This window comes from Lottia gigantea (assembly GCF_000327385.1).
Source record: "Lottia gigantea unplaced genomic scaffold LOTGIsca_19, whole genome shotgun sequence".
NCBI lineage: Eukaryota > Metazoa > Mollusca > Gastropoda > Lottiidae > Lottia > Lottia gigantea.
This window is the reverse complement of record NW_008708358.1, coordinates 1,555,386-1,580,505: the sequence shown is the minus strand read 5'-3', so window position 1 is coordinate 1,580,505 and position 25,120 is coordinate 1,555,386. Positions and strand designations below refer to the sequence as shown.

At 33.3% G+C, this 25,120-nt stretch overlaps 4 protein-coding genes across 4 annotated transcripts; 1 reads left to right on the top strand and 3 right to left on the bottom strand.

The window, feature by feature from the left end:
- Window positions 1-2,102: 2,102 nt before the first annotated feature.
- On the bottom strand, window positions 2,103-5,579 carry LOTGIDRAFT_231385 (hypothetical protein; the record flags this gene model as incomplete). The annotated part of the gene is made up of 6 exons (XM_009052759.1): window positions 5,490-5,579; window positions 4,736-4,929; window positions 4,153-4,312; window positions 3,754-3,948; window positions 2,788-3,415; window positions 2,103-2,419 (listed from the first exon to the last, which is right to left on the bottom strand). The coding sequence occupies exons 1-6, from the start codon at window positions 5,559-5,561 to the stop codon at window positions 2,103-2,105; spliced, it is 1,566 nt and encodes a 521-aa protein (XP_009051007.1). The 5' UTR covers window positions 5,562-5,579.
- A 287-nt stretch (window positions 5,580-5,866) lies between these two features.
- On the top strand, window positions 5,867-9,299 carry LOTGIDRAFT_231384 (hypothetical protein; the record flags this gene model as incomplete). The annotated part of the gene is made up of 9 exons (XM_009052758.1): window positions 5,867-5,974; window positions 6,281-6,459; window positions 6,725-6,774; window positions 7,063-7,115; window positions 7,345-7,575; window positions 7,835-8,005; window positions 8,350-8,430; window positions 8,633-8,759; window positions 8,965-9,299. The coding sequence occupies exons 2-9, from the start codon at window positions 6,290-6,292 to the stop codon at window positions 9,297-9,299; spliced, it is 1,218 nt and encodes a 405-aa protein (XP_009051006.1). The 5' UTR covers window positions 5,867-5,974; window positions 6,281-6,289.
- Window positions 9,300-11,217: 1,918 nt separating this feature from the next.
- On the bottom strand, window positions 11,218-16,445 carry LOTGIDRAFT_213923 (hypothetical protein; the record flags this gene model as incomplete). Its single annotated transcript, XM_009052757.1, has 12 exons — window positions 11,218-11,344; window positions 11,917-12,106; window positions 12,579-12,660; window positions 13,085-13,276; window positions 13,641-13,707; window positions 13,999-14,163; window positions 14,555-14,628; window positions 14,872-14,914; window positions 15,072-15,223; window positions 15,381-15,456; window positions 15,679-15,865; window positions 16,361-16,445. The coding sequence occupies 12 exons, from the start codon at window positions 16,443-16,445 to the stop codon at window positions 11,218-11,220; spliced, it is 1,440 nt and encodes a 479-aa protein (XP_009051005.1).
- A 4,849-nt stretch (window positions 16,446-21,294) lies between these two features.
- On the bottom strand, window positions 21,295-22,743 carry LOTGIDRAFT_159102 (hypothetical protein; the record flags this gene model as incomplete). Its single annotated transcript, XM_009052756.1, has 3 exons — window positions 21,295-21,338; window positions 21,573-22,232; window positions 22,443-22,743. 3 exons carry the CDS (start codon window positions 22,741-22,743, stop codon window positions 21,295-21,297), a joined length of 1,005 nt encoding a protein of 334 aa, XP_009051004.1.
- Between the last annotated feature and the right edge of the window lie 2,377 nt (window positions 22,744-25,120).

Sequence of the window (25,120 nt, the reverse complement as noted above, 5' to 3'; positions counted from 1 at the left end):
AGTCACAATACACCATGTTAATATATATATTATACTCATATTCACTGCCAAAAGAGAATTAAAATTCTTAATTAATTAGATTTATTAGCTTAATACTTGTAAATTTTGTTACATTCCAGTCAGCTATTCTCAGATATTTCACCATACTTCAAAATTTTACTTTACCTCTGCAACTCACTTCAACATATAATTTATATTATATCTTCTTATTCCATTTTCAACATCAAAATTCTGATTAAGAAGCAGCATTGCATGCATCACCTAAACACTCATTTTGATGTATTGTAAGCTCAAGTATCATTATATTTGTATCTGTTTTAATTAAGAGTAGAAAATAAATTAGTCATCTTTTATGTAAATTTCATGACTTTTGAGTATCACATCATAATCTTAATGCTACGTCTAGGGGTAGAAATCACTTTAAATTTCAGAACACAGTATAATGGTATTCAACTTTGAGTTTTATTGTAGACAACGTTTCAACAATTTACATTATTATCAGTAGTATGATCATGTTCAATTATCTTTTATATAGCAAGTAGAAGGTTTCTTTAACTAGATATATTTGCTGAGATAATTGTATTAAACTAATATATTCTACTGTGAAATATAGTGTATGAGTAGAGAATTGTATTATTATAAACTGCTTTAATATGGTAGAATCAGGAAATAAATCATTTAGTTAATATTATTAGACCTTTTCCTTCTTTATATATCAGGAGAAGTGGTGGCTTAGAGAATTAGACATTGCTCACTAATCTCAATGTTCAGGGTTCAATCGAGTTCACTTTTTCAACCTAGTTCCCAATTCAGTGATGTAGGTCGGAGAAGGTTACATGACAAAAGGGGTTGATACTAGCTATGCATGTTAGACTTGTGCTTCTGACCTGGCAAAATTTTTCCATCATTGCACACTGCATGGTGTTGTCTGTCTTTATTTGTCAAAAGAAATTGTTTGTTTACCAATTTCATGGGAAATTTCAGTGGCATTTGATTGGTGAGTTCTAAACAGGTTTCGTTCCGTGCAAAACTTAACAATTGAGCGGTCCACAGATTGGGGGGTTAAAAATGTATGTTGAAACCACTTGTTGTCTCTAGATCACAGGAAAATATTGATTGATAATTATTTTTATTGCATATTATATATATTCTAGAATAAATATATAACACATCAGTAACTAAGAAAGCACTATATCACAAATTTACATACCATAATCGTTATCAGGCAAAATATTAACATTTCTGTATCAATCATAGAGTTTGCTGTCATCTTTCTATTTTCAAGTAAAGCCAAGAATACCTTCATAAACTTCTATATTTCCCTTTTGACCTTTGGATTTTTGAAAAAATTTAATTCAAGTTGTCCAGATATCCATTAATAAAAAGTCATTTATGGTTGCCAGTTGGACATGAATGATAAACAAATATATTGCTTAATTCTAATTTCATAAATACTTCTTAACTTCCTATAAAATATGCAATGCCTAAAAGTTATCTAGGATATACAATTAACTATGAATTCATTGCAAAATTTATTATTACTTTATAACACTAGTGCTCAAACCTTTTCTATTTCACAAAACAATGTCTGATTTTTTTTACACAAAATTTCATGATATAGTTTTTTCTCTCTTCAAATTTGATTGGTTTTAAAATGAATTTACCTGAGAATCATTAGAGATAATTTCATAGCTTAATCTTAATATCTAGGACATTTCAGAAAACAAAGATTTCTTATAAAACAAATCATTCCTCCATAATTTTTTTAAACTAAATCTCTAATATCATGACATTCTCTGCAGAATTAATGTCTAAGGCAAAGGCAAAATCAAAACAAAAGGGCCATATAGTTAATATTTAGAGATCAGAGAAAATTTACTTTCTACTCTTCAATACAACAAATCCTTAGCCAAGGTGGGCTAACAATTCAAGGGAAATAACTATATTTAAGGTGATATGTTACTTCACATTTACATACAAATTCAATCATTTTATTGTTGTAGTTCACTATGCCACACATCATGTTGGCTCTAGCTGATAACATGATCTGTTATTGCAAAAGAAAGTCTTTTCACTACCAAATTTTAGACATCAAACTTTCATTAAAACCAGCCGATTGATTTACTTTTCTTATCTTCTTCCTTGTACTCTTCTTCTGTTTCAAGATAAATATCTCGGTCATAACCTTCTCCTATATCAGCCTCTCGTGCTCGGGCAACGATAGTCTGAGGTGACAGGGGCAGATAACTCAATGCTGAATGAATGGACTGGACATGGAGTTTATCTCCCCTTTCATGAAGTAAACCAAACTGTTTTAATAATGTGATAGCCTCTGTTGAATCAAATTCTAGTTTTACACCAGTTGTGGTCTCAATCCAATTTTCTACCATCTTTTCCAATTGTAATGTAGTTAGTCCACCTGAAATTATTTCGAATTATATTTTACAAATAGCCTTATGATTTGAATGTGATTGATCAGCACAAGCTTGAAATATATAGAGAGCGTAACTGGAATAGTGAGTTCTGTTTATTAGGTAAATAATTACCATGAAGTGTGCATTGTGGTGAATTATGACAGAGCACTGGTAGCAATAAGTTTTTAAACCTTTAATTAATTACATAGAGGCTCAGACTTTCTTCCATACAATTATCCACTCGGACATACATCAACTAAGTTTGAAATGTCAAATTTGGGGAATTTTTTTTATCAACCAACAATATTCAAGTGTCTAATAATAAATCACTCACCAAGATATATTCAAGTATCTATAATAATAAATCACTCACCAAGATCTGCAGAACTTTGAAGTTTGCTTTCTCTAAGGTTAGTAAGTGCTGATCTTTGTGTTAGTAAGAAAGTATAGGTCAGTAAGGCTTCCTTAAAACTCTCATCTTCTGCTCTATCTACTAGTAATGTCAGCAATCCTCTGTTATTGGCTATATTTTTAAAATATAAAGTCCTAGATACATCCACTAAATAAGCATTTCTACGATTTTTATACACAGTCCACGATCGTACACCAATCGTTCCCATTACAGCAGTAAAAATTAACATCCAATCAACATTTAAATCAGCTAAAACAGTGACTAATTTAGCTATAATGCCTACCCCGGCGATTACTCCAGACGTTACTAGGATACCTTTATCAGTAGTGTTCATTTTAATAGTTCCATCTGGTAATAACATTTCTAACGCATTAACTGGAACTTCTTTGAATGCTTTTAACATTAATTTCATGTCCTTTTTCAACCGTATAGCCACGACAACTCTTTTATAATATTCTAGAGGTCTCCTCGGAGGTTGACGTAGAATTTTACTGCGTAATTTTTCCATGAAACTGATCTCCTTCTCAGGTTTCTCTTTTCCTAATGCCCAGTATCTTAAAACATCATATTTAGTTGGGTTGACACTGACCTATAATAGATATTAAATTGATATTTTAAATTAGGTTGAAAAATATGTAAAAATTCATGTCATTGCAGCCTTTACAGACATTATTATCATGTCCTAGGCAGTTTAGAAAAGTTGTTTCTAAGATTTTTAAGGTGAATTGATATGTATTCTTCAAATTAATTTCTTAAAAGAAACAAGTCTTCAATCACATGGTCCAATAGTTAATAGTTGTGTTACTTAGTAAATTTTGGAATGGTGCGAATCAATGCAATCAGCGTCCCCAATACACATAAAAAGTTTAGCAAACCTCCTTACAATCCCTTCAATTAAATAAAAAGAAGTAAAATATGAATTCATACCCGGACACCTTCCCTAGCTTCATGTTCAGCTAGACTCCATTTTACTGTACTGTCGGATAGTTCATGAAAGTTGGCCTTCTCCATTATATCAGCCAGTTTCTCTAACAACCAAAATTCATTATCTAGCTTCTCTCTACGAGACAGTGTTCTCGTTTTGATGGTATCTTTATCTGGATTGATTGGGTCAAACAGATTCTAGAAATAGGAAGGAAGGCAATAGGCTCTGTTATCAGATATCATTCAAAAACAGGTTTAGAAATAGGCATAAATAGTCTTTGAGGAAGGACTACATTCAAATAATTATACACAATTAGCTGAATTCACTTGTCCATTACTATAAAGAGACAGATTCGACAACTTTCAGTTTTATTGAAGAAGAACTTATCATTCCCTTCCTACCTTTAATTCTTGAAGAATTCCATGATATTTGTTAACAATAGCACTATCTAAAGCCAGTGCTAAATCTGTAAATTTCCTTTTCTCCTCGTCATTTAGAAACTGTTCTTTTTCTACCAGACGTCTGATTATAGAACGCCTTGTTATAGGAATATATCTTTCTCTACAAAACATATTAATAAAATAAATTTATTTTACAAGTGATTATAAGAATGGACTTGGTAGTCTTGGTGAAAGTAAGTCAGTTTACCAAGTTCAAACACATCTTAAGTACGGTAATTTTTATAGTCAAAGAGAATTTATGAATCATTTGAAACTTACTACAAGAGACCAAAAACGACAATAAACTTCTACTATCATTACTATCAATTGCATATAATAGCAAACTTTGTATAAAAACTACAAAATAGGTGGTCCAACTTAATCAGCAAGTGACAGCCTGTCACAGGACATTTTACATACCTAATATACTTGTACTTTGTACCTATTAATATATTATATTAATCTGCATATAGTTTAACCTAGAGTCATCAAATATTGATACCATATTCAGCATTATCTTATTCAAAATATATAACTTTCTTACTTGTATAAATCTTCTTCATTAGGCAGATTTTCTTCTGGTGCCACGACAACTCCACCATCTTCATTCTTCTTTAAATGTTTATCTGTAGGTTTAACGTCAACTACAGTTGATAGACATCTTGTTCTTCCTATATAGCTAGGTTCTAATAATATTTTCTCTAAATATCCTCCCTTCACTCCTAATCTACCATAATTCTACAAAATAAGTAGTTTACCTCTACATCAATATATATTTCAACTCATATCACACCTTCATATTGAAGCAAGTACTTTCATCTAAGTCACTGAATATAGCAGACTGCAGCAATTACACTTTATTGAATATCATTACAAGGAATTTACCTGGCACATGGAGTTAAAAGCTAAGCTTCTGTGGGGAAACCACTTGGGTGGAAAATGAAAAGGGAGGAAATCACTAGGGGAGGAATTTGTAAAGCAGGGGGGAAACCACTGTAGTGTAAGCCTCTAGTACGCTTACCCCTCTAAAACTAAGTGGCATGCTTTACTATCTTATTATTAATAAGCCTATCAGAGTGAACAGTTTGATCAATACTTTAGTAAAGATACTCTCTGCCTGTATATAGTCATAATAATACTGTCAGTGTCACTGCCTGTCAGTGATATGATCATTATGATTGGTATGACATAGGCCTAAACCGGCTCCGTTTGTAAAGTGAATGGCCAAATTTTGGAGCATGAGGGCGGGGTAATTTTTGTCAAGGTCAAGCCAGAAGACTAATGGTACATGTCATTACCCTTTTCGAAACAGATTCTATGGACAATCTGAATAAACTCCCTGCTTTTCTTCTGAGCAAGGAAGCTGCCATCCTGAAGATCAAGGGCACTGCATCCACAACCACAACTAAAGTCGACGTTATCCAGTCATATTTGTACAGCTGGATAATCGAAATAAGGTTCCGTGCAAATTAAAAAATAAAACCGAATAATTGATATTTATCCCTTTTATAATTGAAGTTTTGATTTATGTTATATTCATTTTTATTCTCAAAAATTTCGAAAAGTTACCGCATGGGTATGAGCTTGAGTGCACCTTGAAGGTGTGAATGTTTATTCGTTTTCTTTCCGCAGACGTCATTGTACTTGACAACAATTTGTAAACAACATGGCTGCCAAAATTTGTAAAAAAATGTAAAATAACGAAAATTTTAATTTGTATGCTTTTGGAACTTTCCCATACTTTTACTTTTTTGGACATAGTTTGGAGTAGAAATATCTAAAGGTAATTTCACATTTAATTGGAGTCTGGGACAGCTAATAGAAATATAACTTTGTTTTGATTTCTTCAAACTGACTGGCAGTGGTTATCTTTTAATTTTATCGGTCATCTCTAATGTATTTTCTATGGGGACATTTTTCTGTGTTCAGCAGTGTGATCTTTGATCTTTCAATATAAAACTATGTGACCTTTGTTTACCACATATTAAACTCAAGCAATAATTACTATTCCTTAATTGACTTAAAATTCATATGTAAGCTTATGCAGACTAGGCCTGAGGTAATATAATGTTGCTTTTCTCATTTTCAGTATGCCACCATGCCTAGTACCTCATCAAATTTAAAAGATAACACTACCCTTGTGAATAATAACACCACCACTGGCCTGTTACAAACTATACAAGTTTTAAAACAAGATCTCAACCACACACGAGATGAAAAAAATCAAATAGCTAATCAACTGTCATGTCTTATTTCACTTGTTAAAAGGTAAATACAAGTTATTATCCTGTGCTATCTATATTGAAATTTGTCAAAGAAGCAGTCATATATTCTCTATTCTGCTGTCTTTGAAGCTAAATAAGCAATGTTAATGAACAGTGTAATCTTATGAAACTTTCGTTGAAACGGAATTGAAATTATTCAAAAAGTCTGTCATATAACTTGATGCTTTTAAGAGCCAAAAAAATCTGTTTTAGAACTTATGAAATAACATTGTAATTATATTTTATTTGATATGATTTGTATATTGTAGATCATGGATGGGTGATAATGTAGCTCTGTTTCATGTAGCAAACATCATAGGTAAGCCATAAGTTCTCTTAATTTAAATGTTCTTTCATATTAAATAATATAGGTAAATCAGTAGTTTTAAATGGAAGATAAACCTCAACTCAGTTAGTTCAATGATACATGAGAATGATTATTGAACTGACTGATCCATTTAATTCATTGAGTGGCATTGATTAACTAAATTGGTGATTACAATTGTCAATTAAAAATTTTAAAGCAATTAGTACATTAAGCTTCTATTTCGATTGATAGCAGTATTAAGAGATACAGTGAATTTCATTTCTTCCATTTTATTTGTAGGAATGCCAGTCCCAGCTGAAGCACAAGAAATTGAAGATCAAAACAACCCACAGGTATGTGTTATTACTGCTGATTTGACTGAGATCCAAAATGTCAAGTGGACCTAGCTGTAGATTTTAAACTTTTTATTAATGGATATAAATTAAATATCTGCACATTTGAAAAGATTAAGTTGATTCTTCCAAATGGTGCCCTGAATAGTTTTTTCATTATTAGCTGTATAAAGAGCAGAAAAGCTACTAGTCCTGTGTTTATTTAAAGTGTTATTATTGTTGATTGTAGACTAGAGCCAAGATGAATTGGGAGAGACTGTCATTACGTTTATTAGATAGAGAATATCAGGCAGTACAAGAAGAAATAAAAGAACGTCAACAACATTATATAAACTATAGAGAGGTCTACATGGATGAAATACTCAACTCTCATCAAGAACAGATGGCTCAGTTAACTCTACATAAAAACTCCACCAATTCTTTACAAAATGTAGATAAACAATTTATGAAAAGTTTTAAGGTATGTTAATAATATATATGTAAAAAAAGCATCAGCATTCAACATGCAATTTTAGCACAAAAAAAAATGTTTGCATTGTTCTGAAGAGTATTTCTTATTTTTAAGCAGTTAAAACAATCTCAATTTTGAGTTATTAGCCTTCTTCCACAGGTTGGAATCTTAATCATCACATGGAATTACCTAACCAATAATATTTAATAGGAAAATACTCTTTTAATCCTATGCATTTAGTGTATGAACATTCCTAATATAATTTCAGCCTAACAGTCGACCACCAACAGGTAAAATAAGGAAATGTCCATCAGCAGCTAAAAGACCAGGTAAAATAGCAGAAGATATTGTTGATAAAGTTGATATTGGACTGGGTAATTTATTATTTACTGGTAATCCTGAATCAGTGTCTCGTCAACAAAACACAGCAGACTATCATGTGAGTTATATTACCTTTATTTAGGTGCTATTATTCTAATGTGCCAGATGACGTTGGGAGAAAGGGTTGAAATGTTGCATAAATCTTTAAGAGTGATAGTTGACACGTGTTTATGATAAACAATCATCATCAGGACATGTTCATTGGAAACAGGGGTTAATTTAACAAAATTGGACATTAGGCATATATAACTGAACAGAGACTATTTTCTAGATTAATATTTTATCCATATTTAAATTTTGAAAAGTGTTAAAGGTAGCTAAACCTGAGTTCTGTCATCTGATAAAACAGATATTGATAGAACTATTTAAAAGAGAAATACCAGACTTAATTTTTGTTTTCAGAAAAGAGGATCAATAAGTGAATGTATCCAGAATGAAGAGAAATCTAATGGACAATATGATGATTCTCAAAGATATTCTAAAGTAAGTTTCATATCTATCATGATATTATTGATTCTAATCGAAACACAACCCCCCATTTCCAAAACCTAGTAATCCTCATTAATATCTGTAACATGTGTTGTCAGCAGGAAACGAGCCCTAGTCCAATAAAAGATGGGATTTATTTTACAAATTCTTACTAAATTTTATGTTTAATTCAAGTAAGTTTTTTTGTTATTTTCAGACCAATCTGTTTGACACTAAAGATGCTTTTGGTTCCAAAGCTTTCCAGAAGAAAAAACGTCCATGTAGTGCTAGTGAACTTCGTGAGAAAGACAAGCTACGTTCCAGACCTAAAAGTGCAATAACAGGTAGGTGGCTTTATTTAGATGGATAAAAGAATTTGTAGTTCTCTCAAGAACTTTTGATTGAATTTTGCAGCAATTAGATATCACTAGTTTCATCATGAAGCCAATGTGTTTTGACTTGGAAATATTGATATGATGTTAAATAATATTACTATATAATAATAAAGCAGAAAGTTGCTATTAAATTTTTTCTTTGATCTTTATTTAGGATTAAAGTCTGGTAAAAGTGAGCGTTCAATAAAATATGAAGTAACCAGACCTGTTTCGGGGAAACCTAGTGCTAAAACAACCCCTGATAGACGAGGTTCTCTACAGGACACTAGACAGAACAGAAACAGCATTGCTGACGAATCCTTGCTCATTCAACAAGAAAAAGCCAAATCTGAACTGAAATCCAGAATCAAATCAGCTACTCAAAGACCACGAGATATAGATACTTTCGCAGAGGAAGTAAAGACCATTAATGACATGGAAAATAGATTTAAACAGAATGCTGTTGATTTACAGAAAAAATTGGGTATTAATAGAGGCATGATATATTAAAATGCTGTAAAGGTTTTAATTCTTAGGGTTGAAGGACCTGAACTTTACGGTTATGGGTAAAATTAAATGTGTGCAAATTAGTATTGTTTTATATGTAGAATTGCCTTTTAAAAAAATGCTTTATGAATTAACATAACATTATGCTATTTCATATCTAAAAGCATAGCATAACTTCGATTTTATCAGATTGTAAAAGCAGGAATATGATTTTTTTAAAAAGTTTTTACCCAATTTTAAAATAATACTCGAATAGTCAAAAAAAAATTGTTTTGAAACGTTTGTAGTGGGTGATGGGGTAAACAGCATGCTTTATATGGATATATTGCCATTGCAGCATTATTTTTTAGCTAACCGTCCATAAATGTAGTGATGATTTATTTTATTAAGAATTCATTATCATCTAATTGCCAAAAACACTTTTGAAGATTGCCAAAAGGTCAATGGGGTAAATTTTTTTGAAATATTTGTGATTTTCACCAAAGGTTTCCCATTCTGTAATTGATCGCTGGTGAAAGGTGCTAAATGGAAAACCGTACTCCCCTTAATAAAGTGTTTGTTATTTATGTGGTTGTTGTTTTGTAAATTGTTATGTATTTATTTACCCGTCCATTATCCAATAAAAGCTAGCTGAAATCATTGACTTTTATTGTATGAAACACATTGATGAAAATGCCAAAAATGTTTTAGTAATGACAGTGGACAGTATTAGAAGCTAAGTTGTGATTGCCTAAATGCTTAGTGTGGTTTTCTACACCAATATCTCTCTTTTACTGGAAATACTGTTTGCACCAATGACCATCTGATGTGCTCCCTTGTCCTTGACAGCACATGTTTGTTTATAAAATACTGACAACAAATAATAGTCCTTGTATAATACACTGAGCGTTTTGACAGCATAATTATGTATGTCCCTGTTAAATTGTGTCAAAATAATAAATAAGTGACCAAAATAAAATAACATGCTACCTTTACTATGCTTTATTTATTTATAATAAAAACAATTACAGGAGTTCTAACAACAGAATGCAAACTAGGATTTATAAGTTAAATAAATATCAGCACTGTTTTATATTTGTTATATGCTATATAATGTATCAGTGATACAGTAACAATTACTTATTCAATTTCTTTTTTAAAAAGTTTGACGAATATAAAAAGTTACGATACAAAAACAATAATGGTGAATGTTCACTGTGAATATAATCAGGAACTTCACTATATAAACAACTATAATGTTATACATTTGATGTATGGAATTATGACCAAGTCCAAGTTTATAAGGAGTATAGCAAGACTGATGAAGAGAAGACTATCTCAGAATAAAGAACCTGTAATATAAATAGCTAATGTTTCAATCAGTCCCAGATTATACAAAGGAACATGACCAGTTTCCAAGACTGGCAGCTCTAATATAAGCCAGTTTAGAATGAAAGAAATGTTGAAAGCTTTTTGTATGAAAGGAGTTAAAAAATATAAGTTACAACAAACATAAATATATCCATTTTGCATATAAAATGCAATTTCCTAAATCAGATGCATTTTGAAATATTCATTTCAAGACCATTTTATTTCATTAGACCAACAAGGTTTAGAACACTTCTAATAATGTGCAGAACAGTAACACACAGCACTTCATTTCATTTCAATAATCCAATAGAACATTTAACTCCACTTCTAACTTTGTGAACTCCACTTCTAACTTTGTGAACTCCACTTCTAACTTTGTGATCTCCACTTCTAACTTTGTGATCTCCACTTCTAACTTTGTGACAAACATTGAGACAAAAAATCATTTCATTTCAGTACCTCAAAGGCACTATACAATAAATTGTACAAGATATACAAATCATTTTGGAATTATCTAATAGGTATAAAGTAATCAGATTATTGTTGTCGATAAGGAAAGTTATCACATTGTTTATTGAATAATAAAAGGAGAATCAATGCCTGAGAAACCAGCACACACCCCACCTTCATTTGTATCAGCTGTTTTAGTTCGTAATAAATGCCCACATACTGTATTATATAACTCTTCTTTTTCATTGCTGAAATATTACATTGAACATCATAAAGAGCATGATCATGAAAAAAGCTGATGATGATAATACTGATTAATATTGATGATAATAATACAGATGAATAATAATAATAATAATAATGATGAAGATAATGGGGATAATAATAATAATAATAGCAATGTTGAGGATGATAAAGAATGAATAATGATGATAATAATACAGATGAATAATAATAATAATAATAATAATGAAGATAATGGGGATAATAATGATAATAATAGTAATGTTGAGGATGATAATGAATGAATAATGATGATAATAATACAGATGATTAATAATAATAATCATAATGAGGATGATAATGGGAATAATTATAATAATAATGAGGATGATAGTGATGATAATACGGTTAAAAATAAGATGATTCTTGTCATTCTGAAGGAGATAAAGGTTTATTAGAGCTACTAAAATGACCTCTATCATTCATACAGAATAATGAATAATGCATAATTATTAACTATTGGTTCAACCAATGGATATTCTGTTCTTCAATATTAGCTACATATATTTGAATCTTTTCAAATATCAAAGTTACTCACCCAATGTAACAGCCATAAATACCTAACTCAGATATACATTTAGATTTCACCAATGGAGTACCAGCTTTAATAAGATAATTAGTTTGAGTCTGGGGTCGGATCTTCTCCATCAAAATATATCCTGCTCTCTCAGCAGAATTCTCATGTTGTTTTAAAAACTCTACCAGTTCATCATCATACATATTGTGACCTGAAACCATGGCTAAACTTATACAAAAGGCATTTCAAGAAATGAGGCTGGCCCAGATTTAGCCCTTTCAGTTTGAAATTTTTTATCATTGATTTTTTAAATGCCTGGTGCTTTTTGCACACTTTGATAATCTAATGGCCCCTACTCAGTTCCTCAACCTAATGATTCATCAAAATGTAACTGAATTTGACTGGGAACGTGTTGGAGAGTTCAATCCTTGTCAAAATCATTATAACTAGTACAAAGTCCACTAGGTCCAATTGGTTGATGTTATAGTAGTTATAATACTGAGCAATCAAATCTCAGAAGTTGCAAATTTTCTTACAAGATGCCATGATTTAGAATCTTCAATATAAAATGTACATGATAATCATAGCTATATAATGATTTAAATCATAGAATCTGAGGTTAATTGCCTTTTTAGCATATGCAAATATTATCAGCTGTTATAATGTCAAATAGAGAGCTTTACCTCCGCCTTCTCTTTGTGGTTTTAAAACATAGTTATTGGGAGATTTCACAGCCATTTTCAGGTTTTTATCCCCTTCTTTACCCTAAAATAAAGACAGTTAAACATCAAATTATAAAATCAGTGTTCTATTCAGACTACATTATACTACGACCAAGGGCAATACTGGATATATTCTTTTAATAATCAAGTAAATCATCGATTTTGCTTCCAAAATTAAAAGCGGGAACCTTGAAAGTAATAAAGTAAAAGTAAAAATTCATGATAGTATTTTGGGCTTCAATGCAACCCTAATCACCCTCCCAAAATTCTGAGTATATATTCTGTGTATACACTTGCTATCCATGATCTGAGCAAAATCTTCTTCATATCAAGTTCAGATAAAACTTGTCCCAATAACATCACAATAATGATTTATGCTACAATGTTAAAAGTGGACTGGCAAAGCATGTTAATTTGCAATACTAAGTCACTTAAATGAAATCAATTGTTAAGAAATGATCACTCACTATATCAAGACTATATTGTCCAGCAAATGTTGATTTAATCATATCAAAAACTACAGGATCTTTAATAAATCTATCTAGTACGCCTGGTTCAGCTAAAATTTGTTGGATTTTCTTGGCTCCTACTAGTTGATAATTTATTGGTGGACATTTTATACAACTTCCTTGTTCCAGTTCCAATCTTACTTGCCATATCTACAATTTGGAAATAACACAATAGCCAAATCATCACTTTCATCCTTTTCAGAAAGTTATTTACATTTTTACATGAAGATATTACTAGTATAAAGTCATAACTTATTGATGGCCTGAGAGTGAGGACAGTCTAGTCATTAATGGTATGTTTTTTTCGCAACTGCAGGAGAATCATGCGTCTGATTTTAATTCTTGATACAGATAGCAGAATTTGAACTATGTCAATTACTTTACGGTGCGGGCCTGCGAAGTGTCTTGGTCGGCGATTTTTGTCACTTATTGGAGTCTTGTCATGATTTTCGCTGACCAAAAATCTCTAGTCGGTCGTTTTGATAATCAAACGTGGATCATGCAGAGACTTTACCTTCTCATTATAACTGGTAGGACTATATCCTGCTCTGTAATACACAACACCCACTTCATCTTCACTTCTACAAATATAAAATATCCATTTCCATTTGATCATTAATAGTGACTGGTCTTTTCAGTACTGTCAATTTTACTGTATTTACCAGTAACACCTTTTTTAACTTTTAACTTTTTAACATTGGCTTTTAACTACGGAAACTCTAAAGTCTTCTGGGACCATAAGATGCCTTCATATTAGATATTCCTCCTCTCATTGACTTCATTCTTTTTTTGACAAATGACTACTAGATCCATTGACAAGTCAGTACTAAATAGATTGTGGGGAAAATTTACAAACTCAACTCTGTACCTACATGATGTATTTTCTATCTTCATTCAGTTTTCCATATTTTAATAAATCATTAAAGGTTTTTCTGATGACTTTGATCTGTTTATTCTGTTTGTAGATCTCATAGTCCAAAAACCTCTGATCCATGATGTTCATCTCGTTGACACCCACCACAAATAATACAACGGCACTATAAATATTTTTTGCAATCTATAAATCACAAAATGATATCGAAAGCTAGAAACAGATGTTACATTTTCCAGAACCAGCTATCAACATATTGTGTTTGCATGAAACGTATATACAGTATACCCTGTGTAAGCCGACATACACTGGAACAGTAATACAATGTCGGATTTATCAGTAGAATTAAATTCGATAGATCATTCTATCGTTCACAGCCTGTAGCACTTGGGGTCTCGGTATATATTCCTATACGAACAACTACATGTTTTTCCATGTCAGTCCCTCTTAGCTGCATCACTGACAGGGGAAATACAATGATAGAATCTGAAAGTTATTGATACAACTTAAAACATAAGCCCATCCCCGCCCTCATAAGTATGAAGTATTTGACTTACTGTTTATTATCATAAAGTTCCCAGGCTCTAACTAAACCACCTGCTAGACCTTCTATTGGTCTGTTATCTGGTACCTAGACAATATATTGAATAACATTAAAGTGATGGTTGGAATTAAGAGCCAACGCATGTCAACTCTTAACAGCAATAAATAGTCTTAATCTTGATGGTTATCCAAAGTTGAGTGATACAGATGTAACTAAGCCAAAATGGGAGCAGTTTAAAAAAGCAGGGACAATATTTATGATTTGCCACCAAGATTGATATCTTTGAACAAAGAAAGCTTTCTATCTGTGATAAACTAAGAATAAATTTACCTGTTTATCTGTATAATTCTGGCCAACTAAATCTAACACGTACCTACAGTCAAGTAGAAGAATATTAAATATCAAAAATATAGTCAATATAGTTATTTAATTCTAACATGGATATCTCACTATCCGTACCATCAAACAAGGAGTGGGCCAGTTTCCCCATAACCACTATCATTTTGTCAGAATACATTAGATACTATTACCTGTGTAATGGTATTAGTTCTGCTGTTAATCCACCAAAACTAGAAGCTATTGAGTTAAATTCAATCTGCTTTATTTCAAATTTACGGCCATCATTGCTTTCTTTGACCTTATCCAACATAAAATCATTCCGAAATAAACCAAGACACAATTTCTAAAAGAAATACAAGTCATAAGAATGAATGAAAATCAAAATTTCTAAACAGCTTAAAAATCACCTGCTAGGAGATACTAAAACCTATAGGACCCCCCAAAAATGGGATTAAATCAGTAATTATGAACATAATGAATATACAAAATATGATGATTACCTGTGCTTTCTCATCATCATGTACTTTCATATAAATATTCCACAGATTCCGGGTAAAATCATCAGTTTGTATCACACTAGAGAGAGAGACATGTGTATATATATAATACTTAGAAATTCTCAATAGTTTAATACATTAGTTTCTTAATAACAACTTTTAAAATACTAATAATATACTCTTTAATGACAGCTTTATAAACTATCATATACTCTATTTTCTGAATATACAATGATATAAATTAATTTAAGTTCTAAAGTTTTTAATATGATATAAAATATCAAAATGAAAAGTAGCCTACCTTTTAAATGATTCTACGAGAAACTGATGATCCATTGCCACTCTATGCATCAATCTATTAAAATATGCCATAGACTGTGTAGCTTGTTGAATGATATATTGTGGTACTGGTGTTGGAAAGAGAGTAAATGGAGCATGGACAAGTTTATCTTGATCAGAATCATCCACACTTGGTCTCATTCCGATACCTTCAATAGAAATATGTTCAAACAAAATATCCAGACAATACCTTTGGATTTTTTACCTGGTTTTCCCTGTCAGTGATGCAGGTCGGAGGTGCTGACATGGAAAAAGTGTCTAGATGTGCAGAATAGCATATACATCTAACACGTAAAGACTTAAACTTACAATATAATACAATAAAATACACATATCTATATAGCGCCCTATCTTAAATACCCTAAATCGCTTTACATAGAATAAAATCATTGAAGACATCTAAAAATGTAAAAATGATAAAAATCTAGAAGATCAAACGATTAAAAACTATTTAAAAAGACGGGCAAATGGATAAAAAAGAAATACAAAGCATTAATTAAATCAATTATCACAGGTTAAACACCGTAAGATAGTTTAAAAAGATATGTCTGTAATTGTGATTTTAAGCATAAAGGAATGCCCAGGGTAGGCCTACATTCATGTTATCAGCTCTTTTTCAGTATAACCTTAAAAAGAAGACTCACCATGTGCTAATGCCCAATCTATAGCATTAATCTTGAGTTCTTCTAACTCAGCATCTGATATCTTTCTTTCTAAACAGGATTCCATTTTATTTCTGAAATAAAATATCATTCAAAATGAAAAATAGTCATAGAAGTGTAACTGAGGCAAGAGCATGCATAAACCAACATTCTGTTCATTTCATCAATGCAGACCATTTCTATGAGTAAGGTCTTCGGCACATGTCAGTACGTCTTAGTCTATCAGTACTATTCAGAAACTGATCTTCAAATTCTCCAAAAAAGTTATCATTAAATAGGCTACTGACAAAAGTGCAAAAACTAATAAATAAAATATAAATCTCAGCAGGGTTGAGTAGTCATAAACTGCTTGAAACCAGAAAGTGTCAAATGGAGAAAAAGTAAAAAATTCCATACATTGTCCAATAGCTGTCTTAATCCAGTGTAACTTTACACTCACAATGACAGGGCAGTATTTTAATAGACTATTATAAACTACACTACACAAGAACTATACACGAACAATTGCATAAATAGGACAGGAATAAAATAGGTCACGAGATAATCATCAGTTTCAATTTACACAGCCGATTCTTTAGATGTCACAATATGGCAACTACTGAAATAAATGGAAATCAATAAACAATTTGCATCAAATTAAACCATAAAATAAATAGAAATCCGTTCACATTTCACATGGCATTTTGAACTCTTTAATGTTGTGAAAACAGTAAAAGTGCTAATATCACGTGACAAGTTGGTATGACTAATCACCGTAATGAGAATTAATATACAAAATGTATACAACACGCAAATATTTAATAGTATTTTGATTTAATTTGATTTTTCAAATTGATCAAATTGATGTGAGCATGCTCCGCACTATAACCTCAACAGAAAGCTTATCCCAGGGAAGATTGTCTTGTACAACGGGGTGTCTAAAAAAGTTTTTATTATTATTATTATTATAGGCCTTCTTATTTATACATAGTGGACACAAATGCAATAGAGCAGGTTCCAGAAGATATGAAATGAATAAAGATAAGGCAATTGGTACCATCATCTGATATTCAGAAGGGGCCAGTACTACTAGCGATCCAAGCACAGAAGGGACCAACAGTAGTAGCGAACCAAGAACAGAAGGGGCAAGTACTACTAACGAACCAAGAACAGAAGGGACCAGTTCTACTAGCGAACCAAGAACAGAAGGGGCCAGTGCTACTAACGAACCAAGAACAGAAGAGACTAGTGCTACTAAATAACCAAGAACAGAAGGGGCCAGTGCTATTAACGAACCAGGAACAGAAGGGGCCAGTACTACTAGCGAACCAAGAACAGAAGGGGCCAGTACTACTAGCGAACCAAGAACAGAAGGGGCCAGTACTACTAGCGAACCAAGAACAAAAGGGACCAGTGCTACTAACGAATCAAGAACAGAAAGGACCAGAGCTACTTGCAAACCAAGAACAGTCGAAGGGATCAGTTCTACTAACGAATCAAGAACAGGAGGGACAAGTACTACTAACGAACTAAGAACAGAAGGGACCAGTGCTACTAACGAACCAAGAACAGAAGGGACCAGTACTACTAACGAACTAAGAACAGAAGGGACCAGTGCTACTAACGAGCCAGGAACAGAAGGGACCAGTGCTACTAAAGAACCAAGAACAGAAGGGACCAGTGCTACTAGCAAACCAAGAACAGAAGGAACCAGTACTACTAACGAACCAAGAACAGAAGGGACCAGTGCTACTAGCGAACCAAGAACAGAAAGGACCAGAGTTACTAACGAACCAAGAACAGAAGGAACCAGTACTACTAGCGAAGCAAGAACTGAAGGGACCAGTGCTACTAACGAACCAAGAACAGAAGGACCAGTGCTACTTGCGAACCAAGAACAGAAGGGACCAGTGCTACTAACGAACCAAGAACAGAAGGGGCCAGCGCTGCCAGTGAACCAAGAACAGCAAGAACAGAAAGGACCAGAGCTACTTGCGAACCAAGAACAGAAGGGACCAATGCTACTAACGAACCAACAACAGAAGGGGGAAAGTGCTATTGGGGATAGTCCACCACCATCTTGTAAGTAGTAACAACAATTTATCATATATACATATAGTGTATCCCTGACGCCCAGAATATACCTGTCTACGACAAGGATACAGTCTTGGAGTTTTCATTGAATCTACAAGTCTCAAACCGAAACAACCGAAACAAATTGGCAAACCCCACAAGTTTGTCGGTTTATATTTAATATTTTTATCCGCAGATGTTATATTTATCGATTTTTTCGAGCAAAGAATTAAAATTCGAGGACATTGTCATAGTAACTGAATTTTTTTTCACCAAAACGGATGTGGTTTTACAACCCATCAGATTCAATAACCACTGTAGATTCGGTTAATTACAAAGATCGTAAGCATCCAGTCGTCTTTCGTCGAAACTGCATGAAGACAAAGAGGGACTAGATGATAGAAGCTTCATATATCGGTATCTTGTACAGGGAGCTTAAATCGGAACTCCATTTGCAACTATTATGTATCCTACTGTAGATGCTATAAACCTACAGAGAATGATATCTTTCATAGTTTTATTTTCATTTTAGTATTTCGAAGAGCTTTATCTTGGTTGAGAGAAAAGATGAAACGCCGCACTTAGTTTACACTTAAGGACTCCAACAAAATGATTATCAAATGTAAATGGATTGTGAGATGTACTACTTTGGCAACGAAATATTTTACTTTATTGATGTGAATGGTTTTTCGATTTTACCAACTGAACAAAATGGTATTTGAAAACTGGACTATTATTCAAAAAAATAGGAAAGAAAAAAAAAAAACTAGATACCGGCCTTACACCAGATTATCATTTAGTCCTTTTGAACTTGGGGCCATGAGCTTGTTAGTTATTTTTTTATTGTTTATCTCTGAAATGAATTTAAGTTTTATATCCTATCTATTAAATATTTTGTAATGTATTTGTGCTGTTATTTTTGTAATATTTTCCGTGTTAAAATAGATCTGAAACCTGTTACATATCTGGTCTCTTACCTTAATTAACTGGAGACGGTCTAAGTTAGTCTGTAGCTGGCTGATTCTATCTATCTGGTCATTTATTATGCCTGGATGTAGTCTAAGCTAGTATGTATATATCTGGTATCGGACAGTTATTATGACTAGATGTAGTCTAGGTTAGTCTGTAGGTAGTTGACTCTATATATCTGGTCTCTGTTATTATGACTGGAGGTAGTCTAGGTAAGTCTGTAGGAAGCTGACTCTATATATCTGGTCTCTGTCAGTTATTATGACTGGATGAAGTCTAGGCTAGTCTGTATATATCTGGTATCAGACAGTTATTATGACTAGATGTAGTCTAGATTAGTCTGTAGGTAGTTGACTCTATGAATCTGGTATCGGACAGTTATTATGACTGGATGTGGTCTAGGTTAGCCTGTAGCTGACTGACTATATATCTGGTTATCTGGACAGTTATTATGACTAGATGTAGTCTAGATTAGTCTGTAGGTAGTTGACTCTATGAATCTGGTATCGGACAGTTATTTTGACTGGAGGTAGTCTAGGTTAGTCTGTAGGTAGCTGACTCTATATATCTGGATTCAGGCAGTTATTATGACTGGATGTGGTCTAGGTTAGCTTGTACGTAGCTGACTCTATATATCTGGTATCGGACAGTTATTATGACTGGATGTGGTCTAGGTTAGTCTGTACGTAGCTGACTCTATATATCTGGTGTCGGACAGTTATTATGACTGGATGTGGTCTAGGTTAGTCTGTACGTAGCTGACTCTATATATCTGGTATCGGACAGTTTATTATGACTGAATGTGGTCTAGGTTAGCCTGTACGTAGCTGACTCTATATATCTGGTATCGGACAGTTATTATGACTGGATGTGGTCTAGGTTAGTCTGTACGTAGCTGACTCTATATATCTGGTCTCAGACAGTTATTATGACTGGAGGTAGTCTAGGTTAGTCTGTAGGTAGCTGACTCTATATATCTGGTATCGGACAGTTATTATGACTGGATGTGGTCTAGGTTAGTCTGTACATAGTTGACTCTATATATCTGGTCTCAGTCAGTCAGTTATTATGACTGGAGATGGTCTAGGTTAGTCTATAGCTGTCTGTCTCTATGTATCTGGTCTCGGTCAGTTATTATAACAGAGCTAGGAATATTTGGCTTTTTTATTGGATGAAAAGAACTTTTCTTGTATTTTGGTCTATATTCTATTTGGTCTATTGAAGCGTAGGGAAATTCAAACAGATTGAAAAGATTGAATTGCGTTCTGAAATGTTTTTTTCAATGAGAACGGAGTAAACTATAAGCTGTTACGTTCTTGGGTTTTAAGCCACCAAAACGTACATTCTCAAGCTCAGTTTTGTAATTTCGGACATTTGTAATTATTTTATCATTATAATGTTTTTACAAATTTGAAAACATAACACCAAAGATACCATAGAAATTCGTTTCCAGCTTGGCCTTAATAATGTATTCATGTGACGGTTTAATTTATAACTTAATTTTTTTTTAAATTTCCAGAAACAAAGGAAACGAGGTGTTGAATACTGAAACTGGGTATATTGTAATAAGTAAATTGGCTGATGTCGTGGAAGGGGGAGCTATCGCCGGTTTTAGTGGATTAGATTATTTTTTTATTCTTGATATATGACAATAAAGTATTCTACATTCACCATAAAAATACATCTCTATTGAGGTTTTCTGAGTGTTTTTAGCAACAACTTATAATATATTTTGATTGTTAACCAAGTTTCAAGAGCTGAAAATAAATGAATCAAGAGTGGATCTCTTCCTTGGTAAGAACCTGCCACTGCACTTCACTCTGGTCTTTTATTCGTATTTTAAAAGACAGTGCACAATTTCACCACTTTTGGAAATTTCATTGTCATTTTCGAATTCATTTTGTCCTTGTTGCTTCTTCATATGAAGGTGGCAATATTCCTGAAAAAATAAAAACATCTATTTACATTGCCAGATTTCTACATCGCAGTGTTGAACGAAACAGAGGATGATTCTGGGGCACCATGAGCTACCTTTGCAGTAAAAGTATCACAGACCCAGTACCCAGCACCCAGTAGCCTAAGATACAACGATACAAGTTCAAGTGAATACGTGGAAACATAATTCTTTTGAAATCAACAGTGATTGCAGATGGAAAGGTAAATTGATAAATACCATTATGATTGTGTTGATAATTTCCCGAATCGTTGTATAGGTGATCTTCAGGAGTCTCTTTAGCAGCATCGGTGTAGTTTCTACTGCCTTTGCCGTTTATTAAACAAGAATTAATCCTCATGTTGTGATCATTAATAAAGGAATTCAGTCGGAAGAGATCCACGAACCAACCAATTCCTAGAAGTCCAAGGGTACTGAAATATAACAGACCCCAGCCATGTCGACCCAAATAGAAATGGTGTAAACCAAAAATTCCAAACGGAAACCACAAAAGTGCAATGTCATCCAGGAATTTAGTATTGGGATGTATTTGTTTCGTTTTTATTAATCTGGCTCTTTCCACTAAGAAATAACAACGGAACCAATCTACGATCCAACCCCAACCAAACAAGCCCGTTGTAAATGTGTACAGAATGCCCCACCATGGCTGGTTCAAGTAGTAATAATGAGCCCCAAAAAGTCCCACTGGTGATAGAGCAAAACAATATGCCACTGGAGTGTGTTTCGTGCGTTCAGTCTCTCCAAAGGGTTTTTCGTTCTCCTCTCTTACCATGGACGGCATCCGGAATCCATCCATAATCCAACCGAATCCGAACATTCCGAAAGTGAAAAAATACAGCACTCCTAGGAATGGCCGTCTGAGATAGAAGAGATGGAACCCTGAAAGAAAAGAAGAACATTTTCAAATCTTCACATTCTGTATTTGAGATGGGTGTCTTTTCGTTATACAGAATCAGTAGGTTGACATGGATGATATAGTCAATTCAGAGCATGAATGAATGGAGCTTTACGTCCTAATTTTCTGCGCCTAGGCTAGGGCTAGGCTAATGAAGAGAACCAGAACTCAGATAAGCTTGTAATAATACGTACCAAATATACCACAAGGAAACCATAATATATAGGCATCACGGAGATGCTTGTGGTTTTCCAGACTAGGATTGCTGATTCTATCATTGGCTTCTTTCACCAACCACGGCACTCGCAAGATATCCAAAAACCATCCAACACCAAGGAGTCCGAAGGAAACGAAATAAGCGAATAAAAACCAAGGTCTTCCTAGATAGAAATGATGGGCTCCCGTTACTCCCAGAACGATTGTTAGTATATACGTATCGACAATAGATTTATAACCTTCTTTATGGTTGATTTTAATTTCCTGGCCCGACTCCATTATATAAGAACATATGCACTAAAAATCAACTCGCCAATGATGTTCTATGTGTATGTGATAGTATCAATTCTTCACAACGCATGTCACGTTATTGTGATAATCCATAAGCAACTGGCTGAGCTATGATCCACGGCTAAGACGTATTTAAGTGTTTGATTGAAATATCTCAAAACTGAAGAACAATCGACCAACACAGTTTTTTCAATCCGTACAGAGCTCCTTATACCGGTAACTTATTAACTCAGATATTCACAACCCAATATTCACAGGACACAGGAATGAAAATGAACTTTTCACATGCTTTTATCAGTTGTCCTTGGTTAAGTTGTTGTTTGTCTCTACACGAAGATGATATTCGACATTTTGATCCTCGAATACCAACAGAAAAACTCAAAAACAACTACACAGATTTTCACAATCCGAATCACATACTATAGACGACATTAATTTTTAATCTTTTTTGATTTCCAACAATAGAGGTATCCTAGAAATTGCCCAAGAAATGTCAAAATAACCGGACTATATAAATAGAAAAATCTAATCAGTCCACCAGTAATAACTAGTCATCCCTGATTTTATCAATATTTAGATAATTCATTTATCACTATTATTATTGCATTTTCATCGTACGTGACGCGGTTTAGATCAGATGACGTTACGGCTATTGACCCGCCGGGAGATAATGTTCAGGGTCGTGGAATAAAACGTCAAAGTTTGGGTGGGGCAGGTTTTAGATGTTAGAGGTGACACCTTAAGATAACTCTTAATACCTGGTTCCCAACCTGAGGTGTTTTCACCGCATAGGAGTGTGGAAATAAGGGGTGTGTCTGGGGTATGGCAGTTGTAGGAGAATAATTTATTGTTGGGCATCTTTATGGTTTCTGGACTTTCTGCATAAGCATAACGCAAACTTACTCCGGAAGCTAGCCCGAAAAATCTGGCCTTACCCAGACAGAGACTAGGTGTTAATCTGAAAATGGTAGGTCAACTCAGTGGGCATCCCTTTGAAGACCTAGTTAATATGCTTTATTTTGGTATATTTTATTTATTATTCAGGCAAACTGTACATTAGTAGACTAATTGAAGTACAACCAAACAAACGAAGGAGAAACCAACTATGTTCGCTGTAGGCTAGTAGTTCTCTCCCTTTATCCTCTTCTTTTCAAACGATGGCGTATACATTAAAAAATAGTCTATGAGCACATCAGACGATCAACTTAGAAATTCCTTCAATTCCTGCTTAGGTTTGCCAAGAAGCCTGACTGTCATGGATGTTGTGCACAGTTGGCGCCATTATTTTATGCAGACTGATTGCAATTTTCCCATTGGCTATAAATCACATTATATGTCACGTGATATCAATATTGACATGATCTAAAAATAGATATCACGTGATACAGCCTGATTCCTGAAAGCTAGTGGCTGTCAATGAAACTAGCGAGTATAAAACTGTTATTAGTCAGTGTTAGCGTGTGAAATCTCGCATGTTGTTTTGACTTGGACTGTCATTGTGTATGGCCTACTTAGTGGAAAGACTATTATCATTCCATATAATAGGATCAGATGTGTGAAAAAAAAATCCAGGGAATTGGATTAGTCGATTTTTTTTCTAAGTCTTTTAGAGTAGATTCCTGTACTAACTGACTTTATATGGCCTAGTAGTTAGCTTGTTCTTCCGAGTTAGAATGGACTGACAATTAATATTGAAATCAATGACTAGAACAACACTATGCTTATAAATAGATTTTCAAGTGGACTTGAAACCGTGTTAATTTGAAGTGCGATGCATTAAGTTTCTGGGTTAAAAACCGCCACAATTTACTAGTTTGTCTTCCGGGTTGTTGTCAATATGAATTTATTTTGAATCGCTGACATGAATTTGGTACTTATGTGAATTGTGAACTTATATGAAATTCGAGTTTTGTACTTGCATAGACTTAAAACAAAGTTCTGTACGTTTCTTGGAGTTTGAAGTCGATGACAATACACAAAGCATGCGTTCGCTCATCAATACAGGAAGTCTTCAGAAGTTAACTCAGACAAATGGGAACCTAAGCACTGCTTTGAAATAGAAATGCACGAAACCCACTAAGAACTTTGAAGACTAAAAGTAAAGTGAATCAAGTATATAAAAGTTGATACATCGCAAATACTTTCTGTTCCACAAAAGTGTTGATCGCATCTTACAAAGAAATTTGTTATCATAGCTAATTAAGACATGATGCGGAGTTAGTAATTAAAAACGACTTTGAAGATGTTCAGATATAAGGTTGTCTGTAAAGGTGGAATATAGAATTCCCTTTCGACTCATTACATTTTTTCTTAGCGAAATCGGATTGGAACCAGACTAAACTGTTTTTCCACCAAATGAAATGTG